We start from the raw sequence: 21,209 nt of genomic DNA, 5'->3' as shown, positions 1-21,209 counted from the left end.
AGTAACACCCTGAACTTGGCCCGGTAGGAAACAGGCAGCCAGTGCAGTTCTTACATACGTCTACCATGCATATAGAATTGCAGAGTTGGAAGGGACCCTGGGGGTCATCTAGTCCAACCCCCCTGCAGTGCAGGAATCTCTGCTAAAGCATCCAGGACAGATGGTCACCCAACCTCTGCTTCGAAACCTCCAAGTAAGGACCCGAGGACAACACCCCCCTCTCCATGGAGCAACCTTCCCTCCACTCACTCTTGGGCTCCCTCTCTCGGAATATTTCACAAAGTTGACGGAGATCAACACCGTCCCTTTGATCTGCCGCACCTCAAGGAGCTGGTGTCCTGGGACCAAAACAGATACAGACATAGGGAGGGAGGGAGAGAAAAGGAAGCAGAAATTGAAACAAATGTATTTTAAAATTGCCATTCTTACATAGGAAGGGAGGTGTGAGGGAGACTGCATTCTTACACGTGAGATACAGTAAGTTTTATTTTTAAAAAAATTACAGGGATGAGCAAAAGGGGTCTTGCCAGGTGGGGCGGAGCCACAAGAAGAAGAAGAGTTTGGATTTGATATCCTGCTTTATCACTACCCAAAGGAGTCTCAAAGCGGCTAACAATCTCCTTTCCCTTCCTCCCCCACAACAAACACTCTGTGAGGTGAGTGAGGCTGAGAGACTTCAGAGACTTGACATGAGCCAACAGTGTGACGCGGCAGCTAAAAAAGCAAATGCAATTCTGGGCTGCATCAATAGGAGTATAGCATCTAGATCAAGGGAAGTAATAGTGCCACTGTATTCTGCTCTGGTCAGACCTCACCTGGAGTACTGTGTCCAGTTCTGGGCACCACAATTCAAGAAGGACACTGACAAACTGGAACGTGTCCAGAGGAGGGCAACCAAAATGGTCAAAGGCCTGGAAACGATGCCTTATGAGGAACGGCTAAGGGAGCTGGGCATGTTTAGCCTGGAGAAGAGGAGGTTAAGGGGTGATATGATAGCCATGTTCAAATATATAAAAGGATGTCACATAGAGGAGGGAGAAAGGTTGTTTTCTGCTGCTCCAGAGAAGCGGACACGGAGCAATGGATCCAAATTACAAGAAAGAAGATTCCACCTAAACATTAGGAAGAACTTCCTGACAGTAAGAGCTGTTCGACAGTGGAATTTGCTGCCAAGGAGTGTGGTGGAGTCTCCTTATTTGGAGGTCTTTAAGCAGAGGCTTGACATCCATATGTCAGGAGTACTCTGATGGTGTTTCCTGCTTGGCAGGGGGTTGGACTCGATGGCCCTTGTGGTCTCTTCCAACTCTATGATTCTATGATTCTAAGTGTGACTGGCCCAAGGTCACCCAGCAGCTGCATGTGGAGGAGCGGGGAAGCGAACCCGGTTCACCAGATGACGAGTCCACCGCTCTTAAACACTACACCACACTGGCTCATAACAACACTAACATCCTGGCAGTTGGGACGCTGTTGCTTACTGTGAGGGAAAGGAGAGAAGTGGCAGGGAGGCCAGCATGGTGCAAACACACCCATGGAGCCAATCCAGCACACCTGCCGACGTGCTTGCACCATGCCAACCTCCCCACTTCATCCCAGTAAGCTGCAGCAGGACAGATGCTTCTGCAGCTGAGATAGTGCTACTGTGTATTGTAGAGGTTAGAGTGCTGGCTTGGGACATGAGAGTCCAGGGTTCAAATCCCCAATGGGCCATGAAGCTCACTGCCCCTCAGCCAAACCTACCCTACACGATTGTTGTTTTGGGGAGTAACTACTACTTCGCGGTGAGCACCTTTTTTCTAGAAGAAAAGCAATGGGGGGAAACCATGCAAAGCCACCTGGAGCTCCTTGGAGAAAAAGCTTGGGACGCTAAGTGCAATAAACAAAATAATTAATAAGCCATTTAAAGGTGTAAGCAAAGCCCTCCTGGCTCAGGCCAGTGGCTCATCTAGCCTGGTGTCAGGGGACGGCCATCGGAACAGGGGAGGGAGGCAGGGGGATACAGAGACCCTCCGAAGCTTCTGAGGAGCAGCTCCTTGTCCAGCAGTGGAGAAAGCCACACCTCCAGTGGAGAAGAGGGGGAAGGGGGCAGCCAAGCGAGGGGAGGGCTTGAAGATGCTACTGAGAGCCTAAGCGCCTCACCTAGCCCTGCTGGCCAGGAAACAGACACACCGTTTTCAGTCACCTAGCTTATGCAGAGGGGTGAAACGTAAGGAGGGGAGGCAGAGATTTTGGGTGTCTAAGTTCTTATGGTTCCAGTTACAGATAGGTAGCTGTGTTGGTCTGCCATAGTCAAAATAAAAAAATTCCTTCCAGTAGCACCTTAAAGACCAACTAAGTTAGTTCTTGGTATGAGCTTTCGTGTGCATGCACACTTCTTCAGACTTGGTATGAGCTTTCGTGCATGCACACGAAAGCTCATACCAAGAACTAACTTAGTTGGTCTTTAAGGTGCTACTGGAAGGAATTTTTTTATTTTAAGTTCTTATGTTGGGGGGGAAACCAGAAGGGGTCACTCCCGGAATCTGCAAGTGACTAAGACGGACATGAACTTTGTGGTTCTGCACTGTAAATAGTTTGCACCAATAAAACCTGTAAAAGACAGGTTGAAGTCCTGCCTGGTTACTCATGAGCAACCACCACCAGCACCTGACACCTGGCATCCTGTTCTCACAGCAGCCAACCAGATGTCCGGGTGGGAAACCCGGAAGCAAGGTGTGAGAACAACAGAAATTCTCCTTTCCTGTGGTTTCCAAATTGTGCGGCGGAAGCAGGACTGAGATAATAAAAAAAGCACTGGTTGTGGCAGTTCTAGCTACAGGGGCTTGGGTGGTCTCCTCATTAAAGGGCCTGGGAAGATAAGAAGAGCTTTCTGGATCAAAGCAGTGGCCCCCCTAACCCAGCATCAGTTCTCACAGTCGCTAACCAGACGCCCCAATGAGAAACCCCCAAGCAGGACTTCAAGGACACCACCACCCTCCCCATGCGCAACTCCCAGCAACAGGTATTATCGTATTTTTCGCCCTATAGGACGCATCGGCCCATAGGATGCACCTAGTTTTTTTGGGGGGAAATCAAGGGGGAAAATTTTATTTCCCCCCCAGGTTTGCGCAGCCATCCCCAAGCTAGAAGAGGGAGACAGAGCGCTCCGTCTCCCTCTTCTGCCTTCAGGGACAGCTTGCCCCGCTGTCCCCCGAGTTTGTGGGGCTGGCGGGGGGAGAAGCAAGCTTGCTTCTCCCCCCCCCCCGCCAGCCTCCAGATAAGGTCGGGGAATAGCGGGGTGGCGGCGCTCTGCCACCCCGCTATCCCCCGAGCTTGTGGGGCTGGCGGGGGGAGAAGCAAGCTTGCTTCTCCCCCCCCCCCCCGCCAGCCTCCAGATCAGGTCGGGGAATAGCGGGGTGTCGGCGCTGCGCCTCCCCGCTGTCCCCCAGCTTTTGGGCTGCAGGCTGCTGCCCACAAGCTTTACGAGCCGGCGGGACCTCCCGCCGGGCTTGCAAGACTTGCGGATAGCTTCCTGAAGCCTGGAGAGCGAGAGGGGTCGGTGCGCACCGACCCCTCTCACTCTCCAGGCTTCAGCGAAAGCCTGCATTCGCCCCATAGGACGCACACACATTTCCCCTTCATTTTTGGAGGGGAAAAAGTGCGTCCTATAGGGCGAAAAATACGGTATTTCGGAGGCGTATTACTGCCTCCGGGAGCAGAGGAAGAACATAGGCATCCTGATTAGTAGCCACTGGTTTCTCTGCTGAAGCGCAACGCCGAGCCGTACCGTGGAGCCTGGTCTGTCCAGTCCCATCATCCTTCGGTACCATCTGCATGGACCTCGGTAGAGCGAAGTGAGCCAGGCTTTGATTGGCCGATATCCACTCCAGGATTAGGGAGGTGAAGTTATCAAACTTCCGCCGGTGCTGGTCGAAGAGAGCTAGCTCCAAAACGGTGTTCCTCGAACTGGACACGGGGACCTGCAAGGCATCCCAAAAGACACCGGAGGCAGCCTGCATTTAATAGCGTGCGAGATGCACCTGGGAAAGGAGCACATCTTTGTGATCTACGGTGCCAAAACACAGAAGCCCTGCAAAGCAAGAAGTGTGCATGCACACGAAAGCTCATACCAAGAACTAACTTAGTTGGTCTTTAAGGTGCTACCGGAAGGAATTTTTTTATTTTGACTATGGCAGACCAACACGGCTACCTATCTGTAATTGAAAGGCACTGATGGTGACACCTTGGAAGATTACATACCATGTTTAACTGATAATAATAATAATAATAATAATAATAATAATAATAATAATAATAATTAATTCTATGTCGCCATCTGACTGGGTTGCCCCAGCTGCTCTGAGCGGCTCCCAACAAAATATTAATATACAGTCGTACCTTGGTTCTCAAACGGAAACCGTTCCGAAAGTCCGTTTGACTTCCGAAAACGTTCAAAAACCAAGGCGCGGCTTCTGATTGGCTGCAGAAGCTTCCTGCACTCAAATCAGAAGCCGCGGAAGCCATGTTAGACGTCTGGCTTCCAAGAAACATTTGCAAACCAGAACACTCACTTCTGGGTTTATGGCATTCAGGAGCCAAAACACTCGAGTCACAAGGTGTTCAAGATCCAAGGTACAACTGTATTTAAAAGATATATATTAAAATCCAGTGCTTTTCTTCTAGGAAAAGTGGTGCTGGTACTGCATACCCTTGAGTGCTCCCAGAAAAAGCACTGTTTAAAATCTATCTATCTATCTATCTATCTATCTATCTATCTATCTATCTATTTTCCCTACAAGGACTTTCCTTGAAGTTATACAAACTTTCTGAGCCCAATTTCTGGCTAAAAACCAAAAAAAGACTGTCCAACATCTCCCCAAGATTCCCAAACAAACGGAGCGCATTGAGGCACTTCTAGCTTTTCCCGGAACACTTACCAGCTGCTTGTGGTGCTGAGGCAAAGGGCAAGGCGGAGTGCCAGCTGCCAGCTTATACACAGGTGTCACGGCCATGCTGGCAGGGTGGGCACAAATGAACCTCACCTGCACCATCTCCACAGCAGGACTGGGGTTTAGCACACCCGGATGATTGCCCACCTGGAAGGTAAACACCTTTGGGGAAGCAGCAAAGGAAGAGTGGTTGTCAGCCAGCAGGCTTTGCAAATGTAGCCAAGCATAAAGTTTAGATGTAACCAGAGCCTTTGGACGGGGTCAGTTTAAAGCATTAGACTAAGAAAGCCAAACGCTTAACTACTGAATCTGGAAAGGGGTCATCACTGTGGACGGTGCACACAGCTAGAAGGGAGAATAAGCCAAGCACAGATGACGCCATCATAGCACCGTTTTCTGTAAGATGCACCATTGCTATGGAGGCTGTGCCTTTCCTTATCGGCCATTACGTTTCATAATAATAATAATAATAATAATAATAATAATAATAATAATAATAATAATAATAAATAATAATAATAATAATAATAATAATAATAATAATAATAATAATAATAATAATAATTTATACCCCGCCCATCTGGCTGAGCTTCCCCAGCCACTCTGGGCGGCTTGCAAAAAAATATTAAAATACTGTAATACATGAAACATTAAAAGCTTCCCTAAACAGGGCTGCCTTCAGATGTCTTCTAAAAGTCTTGTAGTTGTTGTTCTCTTTGACATCGGATGGGAGGGCATTCCATAGGGCGGGTGCCACCACCGAGAAGGCCCTCTGCCTGGTTCCCTGTAACTTGGCTTTTTGCAGTGAGGGAACCGCCAGAAGGCCCTCGGTGCTGGACCTCAGTGTCCGGGTAGAACAGTGAGGGTGGAGACGCTCCTTCAGATATACTGGGCCAAGGCCCTTTAGGGATTTAAAGGTCAGCACCAACACTTTGAATTGTGCTCGGAAATGTACTGGGAGCCAATGTAGGTCTTTCAAGACCAGTGTTATGTGGTCTTGGTGGCCGCACCCAATCACCAATCTAGCTGCCTGTCTTGGGCAGGGGGGGGAGAAAATACGCACACACCTTCCTCCTACCTGTTCCCCCAGCTCCAGGCATGTGATCCGATAAATGTACTGGTTTTGCTTCCTCTTGGCTGGCAAACGAACCTCCACCACGTCGACTTTGTCCTTATGCTCCACTCTGAGCTCCAAGAAGAAGCGGGATGGCTCCAACACCCATGGGCTGGGCCCTCCCTCAAACACCATTTCCTTCACGGAATGCCAGGTCACCAAAGCCACCTCCACGGGGTTTACAGCCTAGTCATTATATAAAGGGGTTAACACTGCCTTGGCCTGCAAAGAATTGACCCAAGGACCCCCCCACCCCCGGTTCCCCACCTGTAATTCTTCCAATAGGGAGGTCTGTGCTTTCTAACCACCATTCATATCCCTACTTCCCGGGAAACTAGTAAGATAATAGATCAAGGTTGCAGGCAAAGAATATCAAAATGTAGGACTCTGTTTTATTATTATAATTATAATTATTATTTGTTTCCCCAGCCACTCTGGGCGGCTTCCACAGAGACCAAAAATACACTAAAATGTCACACATTAAAAACTTCCCTGAACAGGGCTGCCTTAAGATATCTTCTGAATGTCTGGTAGTTGTTTATCTCTTTGACATCTGATGGGAGGGCGTTCCACAGGGCGGGCGCCACTACCGAGAAGGCCCTCTGCCTGGTTCCCTGTAGCTTTACTTCTCGCAATGAGGGAACCGCCAGAAGGCCCTCGGCGCTAGACCTCAGCGTCCGGGCAGAACGATGGGGGTGGAGATGCTCCTTCAGGTCTACTGGACCGAGGCCATTTAGGGCTTTAAAGGTCAACACCAACACTTTGAATTGTGCTCAGAAACGTACTGGGAGCCAATGTAGGTCTTTCAAGACCGGTGTTATGTGGTCTCGGCGGCCGCCCCCAGTCACCAGTCTAGCTGCCACATTCTGGATTAGTTGTAGTTTCTGGGTCACCTTCAAATGTAGCCCCACGTCTTTATACCGAACAAAACCATTTAGCTCAGTATTGTCTATACACTGACTGGTTGTGGCTCTACATGGTTTCAGGCAGGGAAGAGTCCCTGCCCAACCTGGAGATGCTGCTGCTGGGGATCGTAATCTAGGACCTTCTGCAAGCAAAGCAAATGCTCTACCCCTGAGCTGTGGCCCTTCCCTCAACAACGCAAAAGGAATTCAAGAGAGAGAACAGAAATGAACTGTAGCACCACCCTCCGCCCACTACTGCCATAGAGCTGGCGCCTCCTCACCTTGAGCGGTTCATAAGCAGCAAAGGTGGCACTCGTGTCAAAATACTCCTCGTAGATGGTGGCGCTGGCTGTCACCAGTGTATGGCCGAGAGACTTGGCTGCTAGATGGATGGTGGAGCAGAACTGTGGCCCAGCTTTCTGCTTACCTAACAAACAAGAGCACAACTGCTCTTTCTACAAGCAGAGGAAGAGCGATTGATCTGTCAACCATCTTCAGAACTGCAACGAAGGAGCAATAGCTCGGCAACCCACCCAAGGGGCAACTGCAGTGCCCCGGGATTGTGGAGTACGGTGGAGAGCACAATGGGGCATTGGTCAAGAGCGGGTGTCCTTCTAAAGCCCGTGCAGAGGCCACCCTAGCAAACAGCCGTCCCCTGAATCTGCTCCTCAGTCCGCCCATGCAAACATTGGGCTATGTGTGAAGGGGAGGGCATGCTATTTTTCATTTATTATTAGGTGTTATGTACTGAGTTGAATAGGACCCAGAATACAGCAGTCTGATTGGTCCACAGGAGCCATCCAATCCAGCTCCAGGTGGAAGTGAATCCGCAGCCTGATTGGCCTACAGGTGAATCCCGGAATTAGCCAATCACGTGGGGCCCATTGTGTAAATAATGTATATAAAGCAGACATTCTGGGGGAACTTCCATTTCCTCCTCACCACTATGAGCTGAAGAAAGAGCATGAAATCCACTCTCGACTCCGAGTATATTTCAGTGAAATATACTCAGAGTCGAGAGTGGATTTCATTACTACTTTATTTTTCTTTCGAAATTTTGCACCCTTAAGAATTTTGCACCCAGGGCAACTGCCCCTGTGGCCCCACCCACACGATGGCACAGGCTCCCAGGATTCTTTGGGGGAAGCCATGACCGTTTAACGTGGCGCAGTACTGCTTTAAACGCCTAGTGAAGATGAGGCCTAAAACAGGAGGCCAGGAGAGGACCAGCTACCCATTTATGTTAGGGAGCAAGTGAAGAGAGCTGCCCTCTTACCCGCTTCATCCAGGGCAAACACTCCTTGCTTATCCATGCCAACGTCCAGGGGTAAGAGTGAGCAGTCCGTGAAAGCGATGGTCTCCCCTGTCTCTTTCTCAACGTGGTACATCCTGAGTGGGACTTCCAAGGTCTGCCCAATCTCAGTGTCTGCATGGAATGGCAAGAACTCCATCTTTGAGAGCTTGAGCACATACACCTGAGTGGGGGCAGGGGGGAAAGAGTCAAAGAGCACATGAAAACATCTTCATGTATGTGACAACGGCCGCCAGAGTTTTAATAGCACAAGAATGGAAGACTGAAGAAACCCCAACTAAAGAATCATGGCAAGAAAATTTGATGGACTACGCAGAACTGGCAAAACTGACATACAAGCTACGGGACAAGGATAACTGTGACTTTAAAGATGAATGGGACCCTTTATAAAGTATTTGAAGACACAACAAAGCGAACTAGACTCCTTGGCTGGTTTTGAATAAACATTCACAAACTTTTTATTGATAATAATTAGCTAAATAGTTTGAGGCTCTATACAACTGTGTAACATGCAGAAAACAGCATTTTTAGAGAAATCAAAGACTGGAACTGAGGGAAGTCGGGGGGTGGGTGAGTTCTGTGGGGGGAGGGAGGAAAAATGGGGGGGGGGAAATAAGGATGATGTGTTTCTGGATAATATGTTTTGTTTTAATTTTGCATAAAAAAGTTATTAAAAAACAACAACAACAAAGAGCACCTAGGAGGGAAGAATTAGCTCTCTAGGGATTCAGAACGCCCCAAGGCCTCTCTTCAGACTGAGTTTGAAGCCTGTAAGGGGGGGGGGGGTTGACCCAACAAGCAATTCGACTTGCGCCAATGCCGCAGAAAGACTTGCCTGTATTTCCCCAAAGTGGAAAGGGTTCTGCACATCTCTGGCCTGCACGGCGGTCTGGCCCTCAACCAGCCCGGCTGTGACCACTCCTTTCACCGTGACGGTGGCCACGGTCTGATTGGAAGAGGTCCATGTGAAGTTGCCGCTGCCTCCCTCCACCTGTGAATAGTTGGGAGAGCAGAAGGGGGAATACAAAATGCACAGTTAAGCCTGTACCCCCAGAATAAGATGATGATGTTCTCCACCTGGGTGTTGGAGAGAGCATGTGTCACTGGATCAGAAACAGTGGCCTCCATTGGTGGAAATGCAAGCATGGACTCACATGGCCAATGGAAGGGGACTGCAGGAATAGAAAACTCAATGTAGCAGTGGCCTGAACTAGTGACGAGGCCCAACCTCAGGTCCCTTCTGCCAGGGAGGTCAGGTGGTCATCTATGTTTTCTGCAGTAGGTCTTCCTCAGCGGGTTGTCAGGGTGTCTTTTTCACCAGCCTCCTCTTGTAGACAGAGAGGCTAACACTTTTATTCCATTTGGTATTAGCAGAGATTCTCATGGGTTGCTTCCGGGTGGCCTGTTTAATTTTTTTGTTAGATTATTTTATAATAAAAGGACATTGCTGAAAAGGACCTCTCCAAACGAAGCGAATGGGTGGTAAAGTGGCAAATGCAATTCAATGTAAGTAAACAAGCGTAAAGTGATGCGCGTTGTGGTAAAAATACGTGAATTTCACATATACACTCATGGGGTCTGAACTGGAAGTGAGCAACCAGGAACGAGACCTTGGGGTTGTAATGGATAGCTCAATGAAGACGTCGACCCGGTGTGCAGCTGCCTTGAAACAGGCAAATTCCATGCTATGGATCATTAGGAAAAGAACTGAAAGGAAAACTCCCTGGGTGGGATCTCCCAGCGTGGGAAACTGGGGGAAGAAGGGGAAGTTCCCAGGTGAGAGCTGAGAAGGTTCACTCTCCTTTGTGCGAAATAAAGGTTAAGATATAATTTTTGATAGAGGGCTGTTCTTATGTTCTTTAAAAAATCCTGTAGTGTACTCAGCCGCATATAAGAAGGAAAGCTGAGCAGCAACACTGTCAGATAACCAAATCATTAAGTGCATCAACAAGGCTTTAAACTATCCGTGACACAGCCTCTCCATAAGTAAGCGTGAGTGGCTGGAACTCTGACAGTGACTTCACTTCTGTCTATGCAGCTGATATGAGGGAACCAGACGTTGTCAAAATGATCATGTTTCATTTGGTTCTTAACAACCCTTCTGTGTTGTGTTAGATGCTCGGGAGGAGAGTAAAGGGAAGCTCTGTTGTCATACACAACCCATTGCTTTAGGGTTTTGTCACTGGAAGCTCCGAAGGCATAAGTAGGTCAAAATGGTGGAGGGAATGGGTGCCATCTTTCCTGTGGCAGATGGTTGCAAACATTTGTACCACACTGAGAAATGAATAAAGGGCATTCTAGGGGATTTATCTCCCCAGGTCTTGGTCAACTTCACCTGAACTCTGTACCGGTACAAGACGTCCAGTGGGTGGTGTGGGAATGCCAAGAAGGAGGGCGTCAGCGTGATGGGAAGGTAAACCTTCACTTCCTGCTTGTGGCTGATGGGCGGCTTTAATAAATCTTCTGAACCACTCTGAAGGAAAGGGAGGAATGATTGACCTGAATTTTCAGTCTTAAAAGAAAAACAAAAAAGATGTACATAACAAGGAATAAACATTGAAGCCTGCAGGGCTAGCAAAATATCTCAAATTCCTAGCCAGCATCCAATGTTGAGACCTACTATTATTATATTATTGCAAACCCATAAATCCAGGCCAGAGAATATCCATATGCTACTACGATGAAGGAGCCTTTCTTTTACCTGGAGGAGAACAGACACCAGCGCGGCTTCAATGACGGTGACGCCATCCTTCAAAACCCGAACTACGTGGTAGGAGCCGTTCACTGAAGATATAAACTCTTGAAAGTATTCTTGGGGGAACTGGTGAGTTATTCGAAGATTCTGGAAGTCAAGGGGTGGGGGGAAATGTTGTCAGAAGAAAGGACAGCGTGACATCGAACACTTTATCAGAAGCACAGCAAAAAGGTCACAGATCGACAGAATCATTGTGTCCTCGAAGTTGACTCCAAGGAAACCTACAAGGCTGGAAAGGTGTTTTCAAATTCTTCAGTGCCTGCATCCAATTTTTTAAGACTCTTGTTGTTTTTAGTAGACCTAACACAGTAGCCCATCTAATCCAACATCCTGTTCTCACAGTGGCCGACCAGATGCCTCAGTGTGAACTCCACAAGCAGGATTGGCCACAAAAGCATTCTCTTCGCTCTTGCAGTTTTTAGCAACTGGGATTCAGAAGCATTAATCCCCCTGACTGCAGAGGCACGGCACAGCCATCATGCCAAGAAGAAGAGTTTGAATTTGATATCCCGCTTTATCACTACCCGAAGGAGTCTCAAAGCGGCTAACATTCTCCTTTCCCTTCCTCCCCCACAACAAACACTCTGTGAGGTGAGTGGGGCTGAGAGGCTTCAGAGAAGTGTGACTGGCCCAAGGTCACCCAGCAGCTGCATGTGGAGGAGCAGGGAATCAAACCCGGTTCCCCAGATTACGAGACTACCGCTCTTAACCACTACACCACACTGGCCAAGCACCCATTGACAGCCTTGTCCTCCATGAATTACTCTAATCCTCTTTTAAAGTCATCTAGCTCGGTGGACATCATCATCATCATCATCATCATATTTATTTATTTATTTATTTATTTATTTATTTATTCCCTGCCACTCTGGGCGGCTTCCAACCAAATATTAAAAGCAATACAGCATCAAACATTAAAAACTTCCGTAAATAGGGCCGCCCTCAGTTGACTTTTAAAAGTAAAATAGTTGCTTATTGCCTTGACATCTGCTGGGAGGGTGTTCCACAGGGCAGGCGCCACTACCGAGAAGGCCCTCTGCCTGGTTCCTTGTAACCTCACTTCTCACAGCGAGGGAACTGCCAGAAGGCCCTCGGCGCTGGACCTCAGTGTCCGGGCTGAATGATGGGGGTGGAGACACTCCTTCAGGTATACTAGGCCAAGGCTGTTTAGGGCATTAAAGGTCAGCAGCAACACTTTGAATTGTGCTCAGAAACGGACTGGGAGCCAATGAACTCCAATGGGAGTGAGTTCCATAGTTTCACTATGTGCCACGAAACCCCTCAGTCGTATGCGTGTTCCTCAGAATTAAGTCCCACTGAATTTTGTGGGGCTTACCCCAAATATGTCTATACTGGATGACACTTTAAGGCTGCAATCCTGTGAACTTTTACTCTGGAATTTGGGGTGGGTGTGATTTCAGACATAACATGCACAGGATCTCATTGCAAGTTAATGCTGGCATTTGGGAGAGATCTTTGAGTTTCTTTCCCAAGCTGACACCTACTCACATCGGACGGGTAGATCTTGGTGCTCGATTTGTCATACACTTCGACTGTGATGGTATACTCTCGCTTCACTTCTAGGATCCACCTGTTGCCGGGCTGGACAGTGAAACCTGCAATCAGTTGCACAACGGAAGCCAAACGAAAAGCATTTCTGTAAGATGAGGCAAAGGAAACATACTGCATGATCCTAAGTTTCACATTTAGCGGCTGGGGGACCCGGCATCGTGTTCACTGGACGTTGCCCATACTTGGCTCCCTTGTTGGCCTTCTCTTCCTGAGAACCTCAACCTTAGACAACTCAGTCGTCTTTCTTACGACTAGCCCAGGGGTTTGGCTTCCTCTTCCCCCTTAGCCTCAGCTTTGCCCTTCACTTTTCAGCAGGGGGCAAAACAAGAGGCTAGTTGGCTTCACCTATCATTTGCTCTGTCTCCACCTATTATAGGTCTCTGCCTCGAGTCCTACCAGTGGCAACGGGCACCAGCCTTCACCGCCAATGAGGCAGGACCTCTTCTAGGTTCCCTCCCTCCCCAGAGTGATAGAATCCAGCTCCGTGCTGACCGGAAAAGGTACAGGAGATAAATTCCCCAACGGGATGGCTGCAAAGGGAGTTACAGGCTGCACAGCAACCATACCTCTAAAGCACATCCTGGGAATTATGGTTCGTTCAGCTTTGGAGGCGAGGCCAGATGCACATCGCCACTGTCACCCACATCACCCTCTTCCTTAGGAAAAAGCCCAAGTGCGTATAGTCAAAACTGCATGGAGATGCGGGAGGGACTGTTTACCTAAATATCCAGGCTCCACAACGTATATGCTGCAGTTGGGAAGTCCAGAGGAGGCTCGCATGTGGATGTCTTAATTTCTTCGGTAAGGAATTCGGCCTCATCATAAATTGAGAGGAGGATGAAAAGGGCAGAGTGTTAAGTTGTGGGTGAACATATCAGACGACACAGCGATTCTTTAAACAGCTCTTGTTTATTCACAGGCCAGAAAAGAACTGAACTGAAGGGTTCAGCAAGCCTGCTTATATAGAGCTCCAGTACAACACAACTGTAACAACTTTCTGTAACTATCACTGAATGTCACTTTCAATCCCTTATTTGCATATGTGGACCTGAGTGAAAACTATCTACACTATCCCCCTGCTGGCCCAGGGTGAGAACTTCAGTATAACACAGAGGATGTTTCACATTAAACACGGGGTTGGATCCTATATGGCGCTACACTGAAACCACTTAGCAATATGCTTGTTCTGCTGGTGAAATGTTTTGCCCCAGTAGAATATTGTTGCACAAGAACAGGCTTCTTCAACCTCGGCCCTCCAGATGTTTTGAGACTACAATTCCCACCATCCCTGACCACTGGTCCTGCTAGCTAGGGATCATGGGAGTTGTAGGCCAAAAACATCTGGAGGGTCGAGTTTGAGGAAGCCTGCACAAGAGAATGTATTAGCAGGTTGCCAACAACTGTGGCCACATTCACACCGTGCATTTAAAGCCCCGTGATACTACTTTTGACAGTCATGGCGGCTTCTCCCAAAGATTCTGGGAGTCGTCATTTATCAGGGCAGCTGAGAGTTGTTAGGAGGCCCCTATTCCCCTCACAGAGCTACAATTCCCCAAGTGGTTTAACGCTCAATCCCTCTTTCACAGGGAACTCGGAGAATTAAAGCTCTGTGGGGGGAATAAGGGGAGGGGGGATCTCCTAACAACTCTTAGCACACTCAACAAACTATAGCTCCCATAATTCTTGCACGATGAGTTTCTGCTGGTGCAGCTGTTGTGCTGGGAGTCCTCTGTTACACAACATTTCACACACACACACACACACACACCCGCTAGTGCATGAGCCCTTGTGCAACAATGAAAAGTGCGTGTGCTTAGCCTCCTGGAAGCTATTCAGGCATGCCTCAGGATTTCAGGGGTCACGCGTCAGGGAACACCGAAACAGCTAGTTGCTTAGGAATAATAGGTCAGGAGGTACCCAAAGACTGGGGCGGGGGGGGGGATGTTTTGTTTGCAACGACGGCTGCCCAGATGATTTATGCACAGAAATGGAAAGAAGCAGCAGCTCCAACCAAGGAAGACTGGCAGATAAAACTGATGGGAGTAGTCTGAGATGGGTAAACTTACAGAAGAATAAGGAACCAGGAAGAAATAACCTTTAACAAAGACTGGGAAAAGTTTGTTGAACATTTGAAAAATTATTGTAAGCAACTTAAAACATTAGCGGGGTTTATATAGAATGAGCAGTAAAGGCAAATAAAGGATTTTTAAAAAGAGAAAATAAACCATTAAGGAATTAATTTAGATATGCAGTAGTAAAGAGAAAATTAAAGGAACCACAGATGGGGGTGGGGGGGAAGTGAATTTGATGTGCATTTTTTGTTTCGTTAAATAATTTGATTGTTGCAAAATTGGAAAATGATAAAAATTAAAAGAAAAGAAACAGCGAACTGCAGCCCGGTCTAAGTTCTTTAAGGATACTTTTATGGACTAAGACCAGGTTAACCTGTCCCAGCTGAATGGCGGTGATGGTAGCTGTCTTTGCATCCAGTTTGGCCACGGGGAGGCCAGAAGCGTTAGGCGCCTTCACTGCATCTTGTAGCTCCAGCTCATAATGCTCAAGAGGCAATTGCACCTCTGCGGAGATAAAGGGCCGGCCAAGCTCAGTCAGTTATTCCCAGCCATAGCTGCTGCGCTCAGGTGTGTTCTTTACACAGCCTCCCTCTCCCACCCCAACCCAGCAGGGATGTCAGGGCAGTGACCATGTATTGCCTTTGGCTTCAGTGCTATTCATAGTAAGTATGATTCAATTTTCCAACTCAATAAAAGCACTGAAGCTAGGAAAGGCATTATAGGCCAAAACTAATAGTTAGGAGCTGTAGTTCAATAAAGTCTGGAGGATGGCAGATCTGCCATCACTGGTACATATCCTTCAACCAACCCACCCTTACTAGTGAATGAGTTTCATTGAACACAATGGGGCTCACTTCTGAGTAAGCATCAGTGTTAGAAACTGAGGTGTGAAAGCTGGGAGCTAAACGGCACCTTAAACCTAGGTTATGTCTCGCCAGAGTGGTGCATGCTCTAGTTATCTCCCGCTTGTACTACTGCAATGCGCTCTACGTGCGGCTACCTTTGAAGGTGACCCAGAAACTGCAATTAATCCAGAATGCGGCAGCTAGACTGGTGACTGGGAGTGGCCGCCGGGACCATATAACACTGGTCCTGAGAGATCTGCATTAGCTCCCAGTACGTTTCCGAGCACAATTCAAAGTGTTGGTGCTGACCTTCAAAGCTCTAAATGGCCTCGGTCCAGTATACCTGAAGGAGTGTCTCCACCCCCATCGTCCAGCCCGGACACTGAGGTCCAGCGCCGAGGGCCTTCTGGCGGTTCCCTCATTGCGAGAAGTGAGGTTACAGGGAACCAGGCAGAGGGCCTTCTCGGTAGTGGCACCCACCCTGTGGAACACTCTCCCTTCAGATGTGAAGGAAATAAGCAGCTATCCTATCTTTAAAAGACATCTGAAGGCAGCCCTGTTCAGGGAAGTTTTTTATATTTAATGCTGTACTGTTTTTAACACTTGATTGGGAGCCGCCCAGAGTGGCTGGGGATACTCAGCCAGATGGGCGGGGTATAAATAATAAATTATGATGATGATGATGATGTCTAGGTGTGCTATTTTTATAACAAGAATGCAAAGCTGAAAATGAATGAACTGCAGCTAAAATATTATGTTCATTTTTCACATGGTCTAGTCCTTCCCCTGCCCATCCCCCCCTAATATTCTTCTCCAGTCTTCAGAGAGTAGCTGGAAGTGAGGAGGCTGAAAAAGGTCCTTATTCCTTCCACTCTGCAGTTTTAATCTGAAATCTTAGGTGCAGTACTGTACTCAGAGCTCAGAAACTGCTCACGCTAATGACATTCCCTGTCGCAAAATGTGCCTAGAATAGTGAGAGTTTCTGACACTGGTGTAGAATTTCGCAGCCAGGAGACTAAATTATGCATAGAGTCACCCAGAAGATTAGGAATGTACCTGTGATCTTTCCCTGAACTATTTTGCCAACTTTGTACTTAATGTAGGCTCCGACCAGCAGGTAGACATCATAGGAAGGGATTAAGAATATGTTCTCCAAAACCAGCAGGCGCACCAGGGCAGCAGCAACTTTCTGGAAGATTGAGAAACCACCACCAGAGGCCCGCAGAGAGAAATGTAAACATAAAGAAATATATATTATGCTTTGCAGTTGTTTTACTTTAAGACTCTTTCAAAACTGAAAAAGGACTGAGCGATTCCATCGCATTATGTGCCCTCTCCTGGTTGGGATTCAAGATAGTTGCTTTGGTTTAATCTCCACAGAGTGCAGGAGCAACGATTGCTCCACCAGACCACTTTCTGCTCATTTAAAACTGCCGCCTGTCACCTCCACTCCATACATTTAAGGCACTCTTAAAATCACAGAATGAGTTGGAAAGGACGCCAAGGGTCTAGTCCAACCCCCCCTGCAATTCCCCTGGGAACTGGTTTGAAAAGGATGCTGACAGTTTTTAGCAGGACCTCTGCTCCTCTTACAGAGCTGCTATTTCCAGAGTTCCCATATTGTTAAACTACTCTGGAAACCGTAGCTCAGCGAATGATCTCCTAATTGTCACGGCTAAAAATTTGCCGCTGTTTCTTTAATGCTAAAAGAACTAAGTCAGCATGAGTCACGAGGCCTACAGTGACTCATGCAACATTTCACCAAAGTGTACCTGCATATATAGAGTGGTCAATGTTAGTGTTGGGTGTGGGTTGGTTGGATGGTAGAAAGCTGGTTGCGTTTGGTGTGTGTAAAAGCTGTTGGTTGTGGTTGGAGAAGAAGACTTTTTAAGAATAAAAGCAGCAGTACTCTGCAAGAATACTATTTCTCAAAGACTCTTTTGTGCCAACTAAGGTCTGAGCACTAGGCAAAGGAGTAAAAAGGAGGTCAGAACCTTTTCTTTTTCAAACACTGACACTAATAACTCTATTTAACAAACGACAGCTTCCCAGATTCTTTGGGGGAAGCCGTGACTGCTAAAGTGGCAAAGAGCACTCTGAATGTATGGTGTGGATGTCACCTCTATAGCTTTGGTAGGCCCTGACCTTGCCTTGCACTGCTGGGATCCCTCTGGGAGGACACAGTGAGTACTCACCTTGTAAACAGGCTCCTGTATTCGGACCTTTACGACGGCAGCGCCCGTTCTGATCCCTGATACCAGAATCCTATCTCCTTGTTTCTCCTCTCTTTCCATCTCAACTACGTAGTCGGGCGGAGAATATTCTGCCTCAGAGTATTTTAAAATCCTAAAGAAACCAAACTGGGCTTTTACTGGGAGAACAAAGGTCTGTCACTGCATTAAGAGTAAATAAACAACCAGGGTGAAATGTATAGGGTGGGTGAAAAACCTGCAGCCACTGTTAAGACCCCCAAACCCATCAGCCCCAGCCAGCATGGCCAGTGGACGGGTGGTGGCGGCGGCCACTGGAATCTAGCAACAGGTTAGATGCCCCTCTTACAGGACATAGGGAAGGGGACATGAGCTATATGGGACTCCCGCTTACATTTATGCATCTAAGGACTTAACAACCGTGAGCAACTTTCCTTAGATGGAAGTAATGAGTTCAAAGCAAGAATGCAAAGGAATGAAATCTCTCAACTTCAGCAGTCTACCCAGTGGAGCACACACGCAGCCTCCCGTGTCGTTCAGGATTTTATTAATCACACTTGGCCATTTGGGGTTTCGTCTTACCTAATTTTGCTCGAGAGCTCCACGTTTTCCAACTCATCGTCCTTGGCGATGCTCCACTCAAATTCCAACCCCTCCAAGCTGCTGAACGTGTTCCCTGCAGGCAGGATCCAAAAACGAGCCCAGGCTCAGGGCCAAAGGAGATGCGATGTGATGATGTCTGTCATGTAGCTTAGTTGTATGACTGGTTTTTTGTTTTTAAGTCACACGGGGGTGGGGAGGGAGGATCAGGACCATAGCATGAGGGGCGAGGGCTTGAACCCTCTGACCATGCTATAGTCCTGATCTGGCTTTTGCTCCAAAGCTATCTCACCTTGAGATCCTTGCTGGCAACAGAGAGGAAGATGCTAACAGGTCTTGTTCCAAAACTACGTGAGTGTGAAGATGAGCAGAAGCATCAGGTGAAATACAGAGAAGAATGCAAATTATGTTGTTGTGGATAAAATAGGCCACCTCCTTGCTAACTTTAGGCGTACAACATAAATAAAAAGTTAACAGAGCACTGTGACCTATCTTGTCATGTCAAACAGGCGAAAGAAGAGTCCCACTAGCAGGCCAAAAGGGTTATCAACTCCAGAGAGAAAAGTAATTAAGAATAATAACAGTAATGTAGACAGAGTGCTATGCGCTATAAATGACTGGCTGCCTCACACCCAGCATTGCTTGTGAATTCTAAAAAACAAACAAACAAATCAGTGCAGTTTTGAAAGGTGCAGTTTGCAGTCTTGATTCAAAATGGTGTCCAAAATTTGGTAACAATATTTTAAGAGGTTTCCAAATGCAGAGCATACAGAGATCTTTCCAAAATATACAGTAGGTGTTCCAAGTGTCACAGGCTGCCCCTGGTAAGATTACCTTCAGCATCCAGAGCTCTCACACTCAGCTCGAGTGGGGAGTCTTCCACATAGATCTCTCGAGTGCGGGAGATGATCTCAACATGGTCTATCAGATCCACAATGACATCGCAACGCAGTAGATGACCTGTCACTGGGAGGAGGAACAAAAGTGGGTGTCGCCCACAGACCACATGTAATCCTGTATCTGTGTTTCATAACAGGGGAAGAATAAGGGTGGATGTGGACAATCCCTGTGGTTTGGGAAACTTTTCTGAGCCCCCAAATTGCTCATTCAGTGATAAAAGGAAGGCACACTCTGCACACGCTCAGCATTTGGGGTTCTTCATTCCCCAGGTTTGAATGGCACCCTAGACCCCTATCCCCTATAGAAACAAATCGATTTCAAAATTCCCCTTCTTTAGCTCACCTGTCTCCTCTGCTAAAATAACGCTGGCCAGCTTTGTGGCCTGTGTAGAGCAGGTGGTCAACAAAGCTTTCTGAGAGCAAGCCGTCCCATTTTCGTACATTGGATCAATGGTGACTGTGTCATGGCGTGTGGAGTACCTGCAGAGCAGATGAGACAAGGCTTGCACGCTCCTGTGCCCCTCTCTCAGGGAAGAGCAGAGAGATGCAAATGTGGAACTGAGGCAGCAATGAATCCTCCATCTTCTTGGTGGCAAGGACCACCTGCCACTTGGCTCCTCCCCTTCGTCTCCATCAGCAGCAATTCCACCGGGTCCTTTGAGCAGTTATATAAGAACTAGTACCCAAATTTGCTCAGCTCCCTCTCCCTCCTCTCATTTTTTGGATGGTGCCTTTTGTAAGCAGTAATTTTTTTAAAAGGTACATCGATTTGAGTGCTTTTGCGGGAAGGCAAATATATCAATCTCACTATTTATCATTTGCTCATCAGTTCTATGTTTTCATGTCACTGCCATTTGCTACAGCATGAGGTGCAAGGGAATGAGAGCCATTGGTGGTGCAGCAGTTAGTGTGTTGCACTAGGAGCTAAGAGACCTGGGTTCAAATCACCCCACTCAGCCATGAAACTGACTAGGTGTCGATACCTCTTTCGGCTTAACCTACCTCGCAGGGTTGTTGGGAGGATAAAATGGAGAGTTTTCAATGAGCAATAATCGAGGCTTAGATTAACCTCAAGGGACGCAGGTGGCGCTGTGGTCTAAACCACAGAGCCTAGGACTTGCTGATCAGAAGGTCGGCGGTTCGAATCCCTGCAACGGGGTGAGCTCCCGTTGCTCGGTTCCTGCTCCTGCCAACCTAGCAGTCCAAAAGCACGTCAAAGTGCAAGTAGATAAATAGGTATCGCTCCGGTGTGGAGATAAACGGCGTTTCCGTGCGCTGCTCTGGTTCGCCAGAAGCGGCTTAGTCCTGCTGGCCACATGACCCAGAAGCTGTACGCCAGCTCCCTCAGCCAATAAAGTGAGATGAGCGCTGCAACCCCAGAGTCGGCCACGACTGGACCTAATGGTCAGGGGTCACTTTACCTTTTACCTAGATTAACCTCATAGAACTCCTTGTGGAGAAAAAGGCAAGAGGTAAATAAATAAAACACTGCGAGTACATTCCTATTTTTCTGGATCTTGAAGCGGCTTAGCATGGTTCCCCTTCTCCCCTGCCTACCCCAACACGGAGCATTTTATCTCCAAAGCAACTGCGAGGAGGTCAGGCTATTAGACTGCCAACAGCCAACAAGCACTTCTGGTATTAATGAAAATGTTGAACCTGTTCCCCTTGGCCACGCCCACCATGACGTCACTGCCACGCTCACGTTTTCTCCGCCCTAGCCTCGCCCCCTCGTCAAGGCCCCGCCCCTCACCAGGAGTAGCAACCGCCCTCAGCGCCCAGCACGAAGGGGACGCGCTTGTCCCGGCTGAAGGGCAGCAGCACTTTCGGCGTGTTCAGCTTATAGGCGCCGGCCGGCCTCGCCAAAAGCGCCAAGCCAAACAGGAAAAGGGCCGGCCTTACTGGTGGGGCCCAGCCCAGCCCCATCGTCGGAAGAAAAGCCCCAAGCCGCCGCGGCGCAAAATGGCCACGGGATCCCTTCTGCCTCGCACGAGCCC

The 21,209-nt window shown here is 48.1% G+C and overlaps 1 protein-coding gene across 4 annotated transcripts in view; it reads right to left on the bottom strand.

Moving 5' to 3' along the window:
- Positions 1-21,209, bottom strand: part of NUP210L (nucleoporin 210 like) — a 54,046-nt gene extending 32,837 nt beyond the window's left edge. The window contains exons 1-18 of one of the 4 annotated variants that reach the window (XR_014002693.1): positions 20,966-21,209; positions 19,556-19,692; positions 19,148-19,279; positions 18,296-18,389; positions 17,699-17,849; positions 16,560-16,692; positions 15,007-15,162; positions 13,306-13,374; positions 12,524-12,630; positions 10,961-11,101; positions 10,595-10,732; positions 9,095-9,250; positions 8,224-8,422; positions 7,229-7,374; positions 6,007-6,228; positions 4,917-5,090; positions 3,767-3,959; positions 250-338 (exon numbers count right to left, since the gene is read on the bottom strand). Coding sequence is in view for 3 of the 4 variants with exons in the window: in XM_081173435.1 (XP_081029561.1) it covers positions 250-338; positions 3,767-3,959; positions 4,917-5,090; positions 6,007-6,228; positions 7,229-7,374; positions 8,224-8,422; positions 9,095-9,250; positions 10,595-10,732; positions 10,961-11,101; positions 12,524-12,630; positions 13,306-13,374; positions 15,007-15,162; positions 16,560-16,692; positions 17,699-17,849; positions 18,296-18,389; positions 19,148-19,279; positions 19,556-19,692; positions 20,966-21,138 (2,610 nt within the window). In the remaining variant the exon portion in view is untranslated. Of the gene's footprint in view, positions 1-249; positions 339-3,766; positions 3,960-4,916; positions 5,091-6,006; positions 6,229-7,228; positions 7,375-8,223; positions 8,423-9,094; positions 9,251-10,594; positions 10,733-10,960; positions 11,102-12,523; positions 12,631-13,305; positions 13,375-15,006; positions 15,163-16,559; positions 16,693-17,698; positions 17,850-18,295; positions 18,390-19,147; positions 19,280-19,555; positions 19,693-20,769; positions 20,909-20,965 lie in introns of those variants that run through there. The other 3 variants (XM_081173435.1, XM_081173436.1, XM_081173437.1) reach the window with 3 other exon arrangements.

The sequence above is a fragment of the Podarcis bocagei genome (genome assembly GCF_964188305.1).
Source record: "Podarcis bocagei genome assembly, chromosome: 16".
In the NCBI taxonomy this organism is placed as follows: Eukaryota; Metazoa; Chordata; class Lepidosauria; order Squamata; family Lacertidae; genus Podarcis; species Podarcis bocagei.
This window is presented reverse-complemented; position numbering and strand designations above follow the sequence as displayed.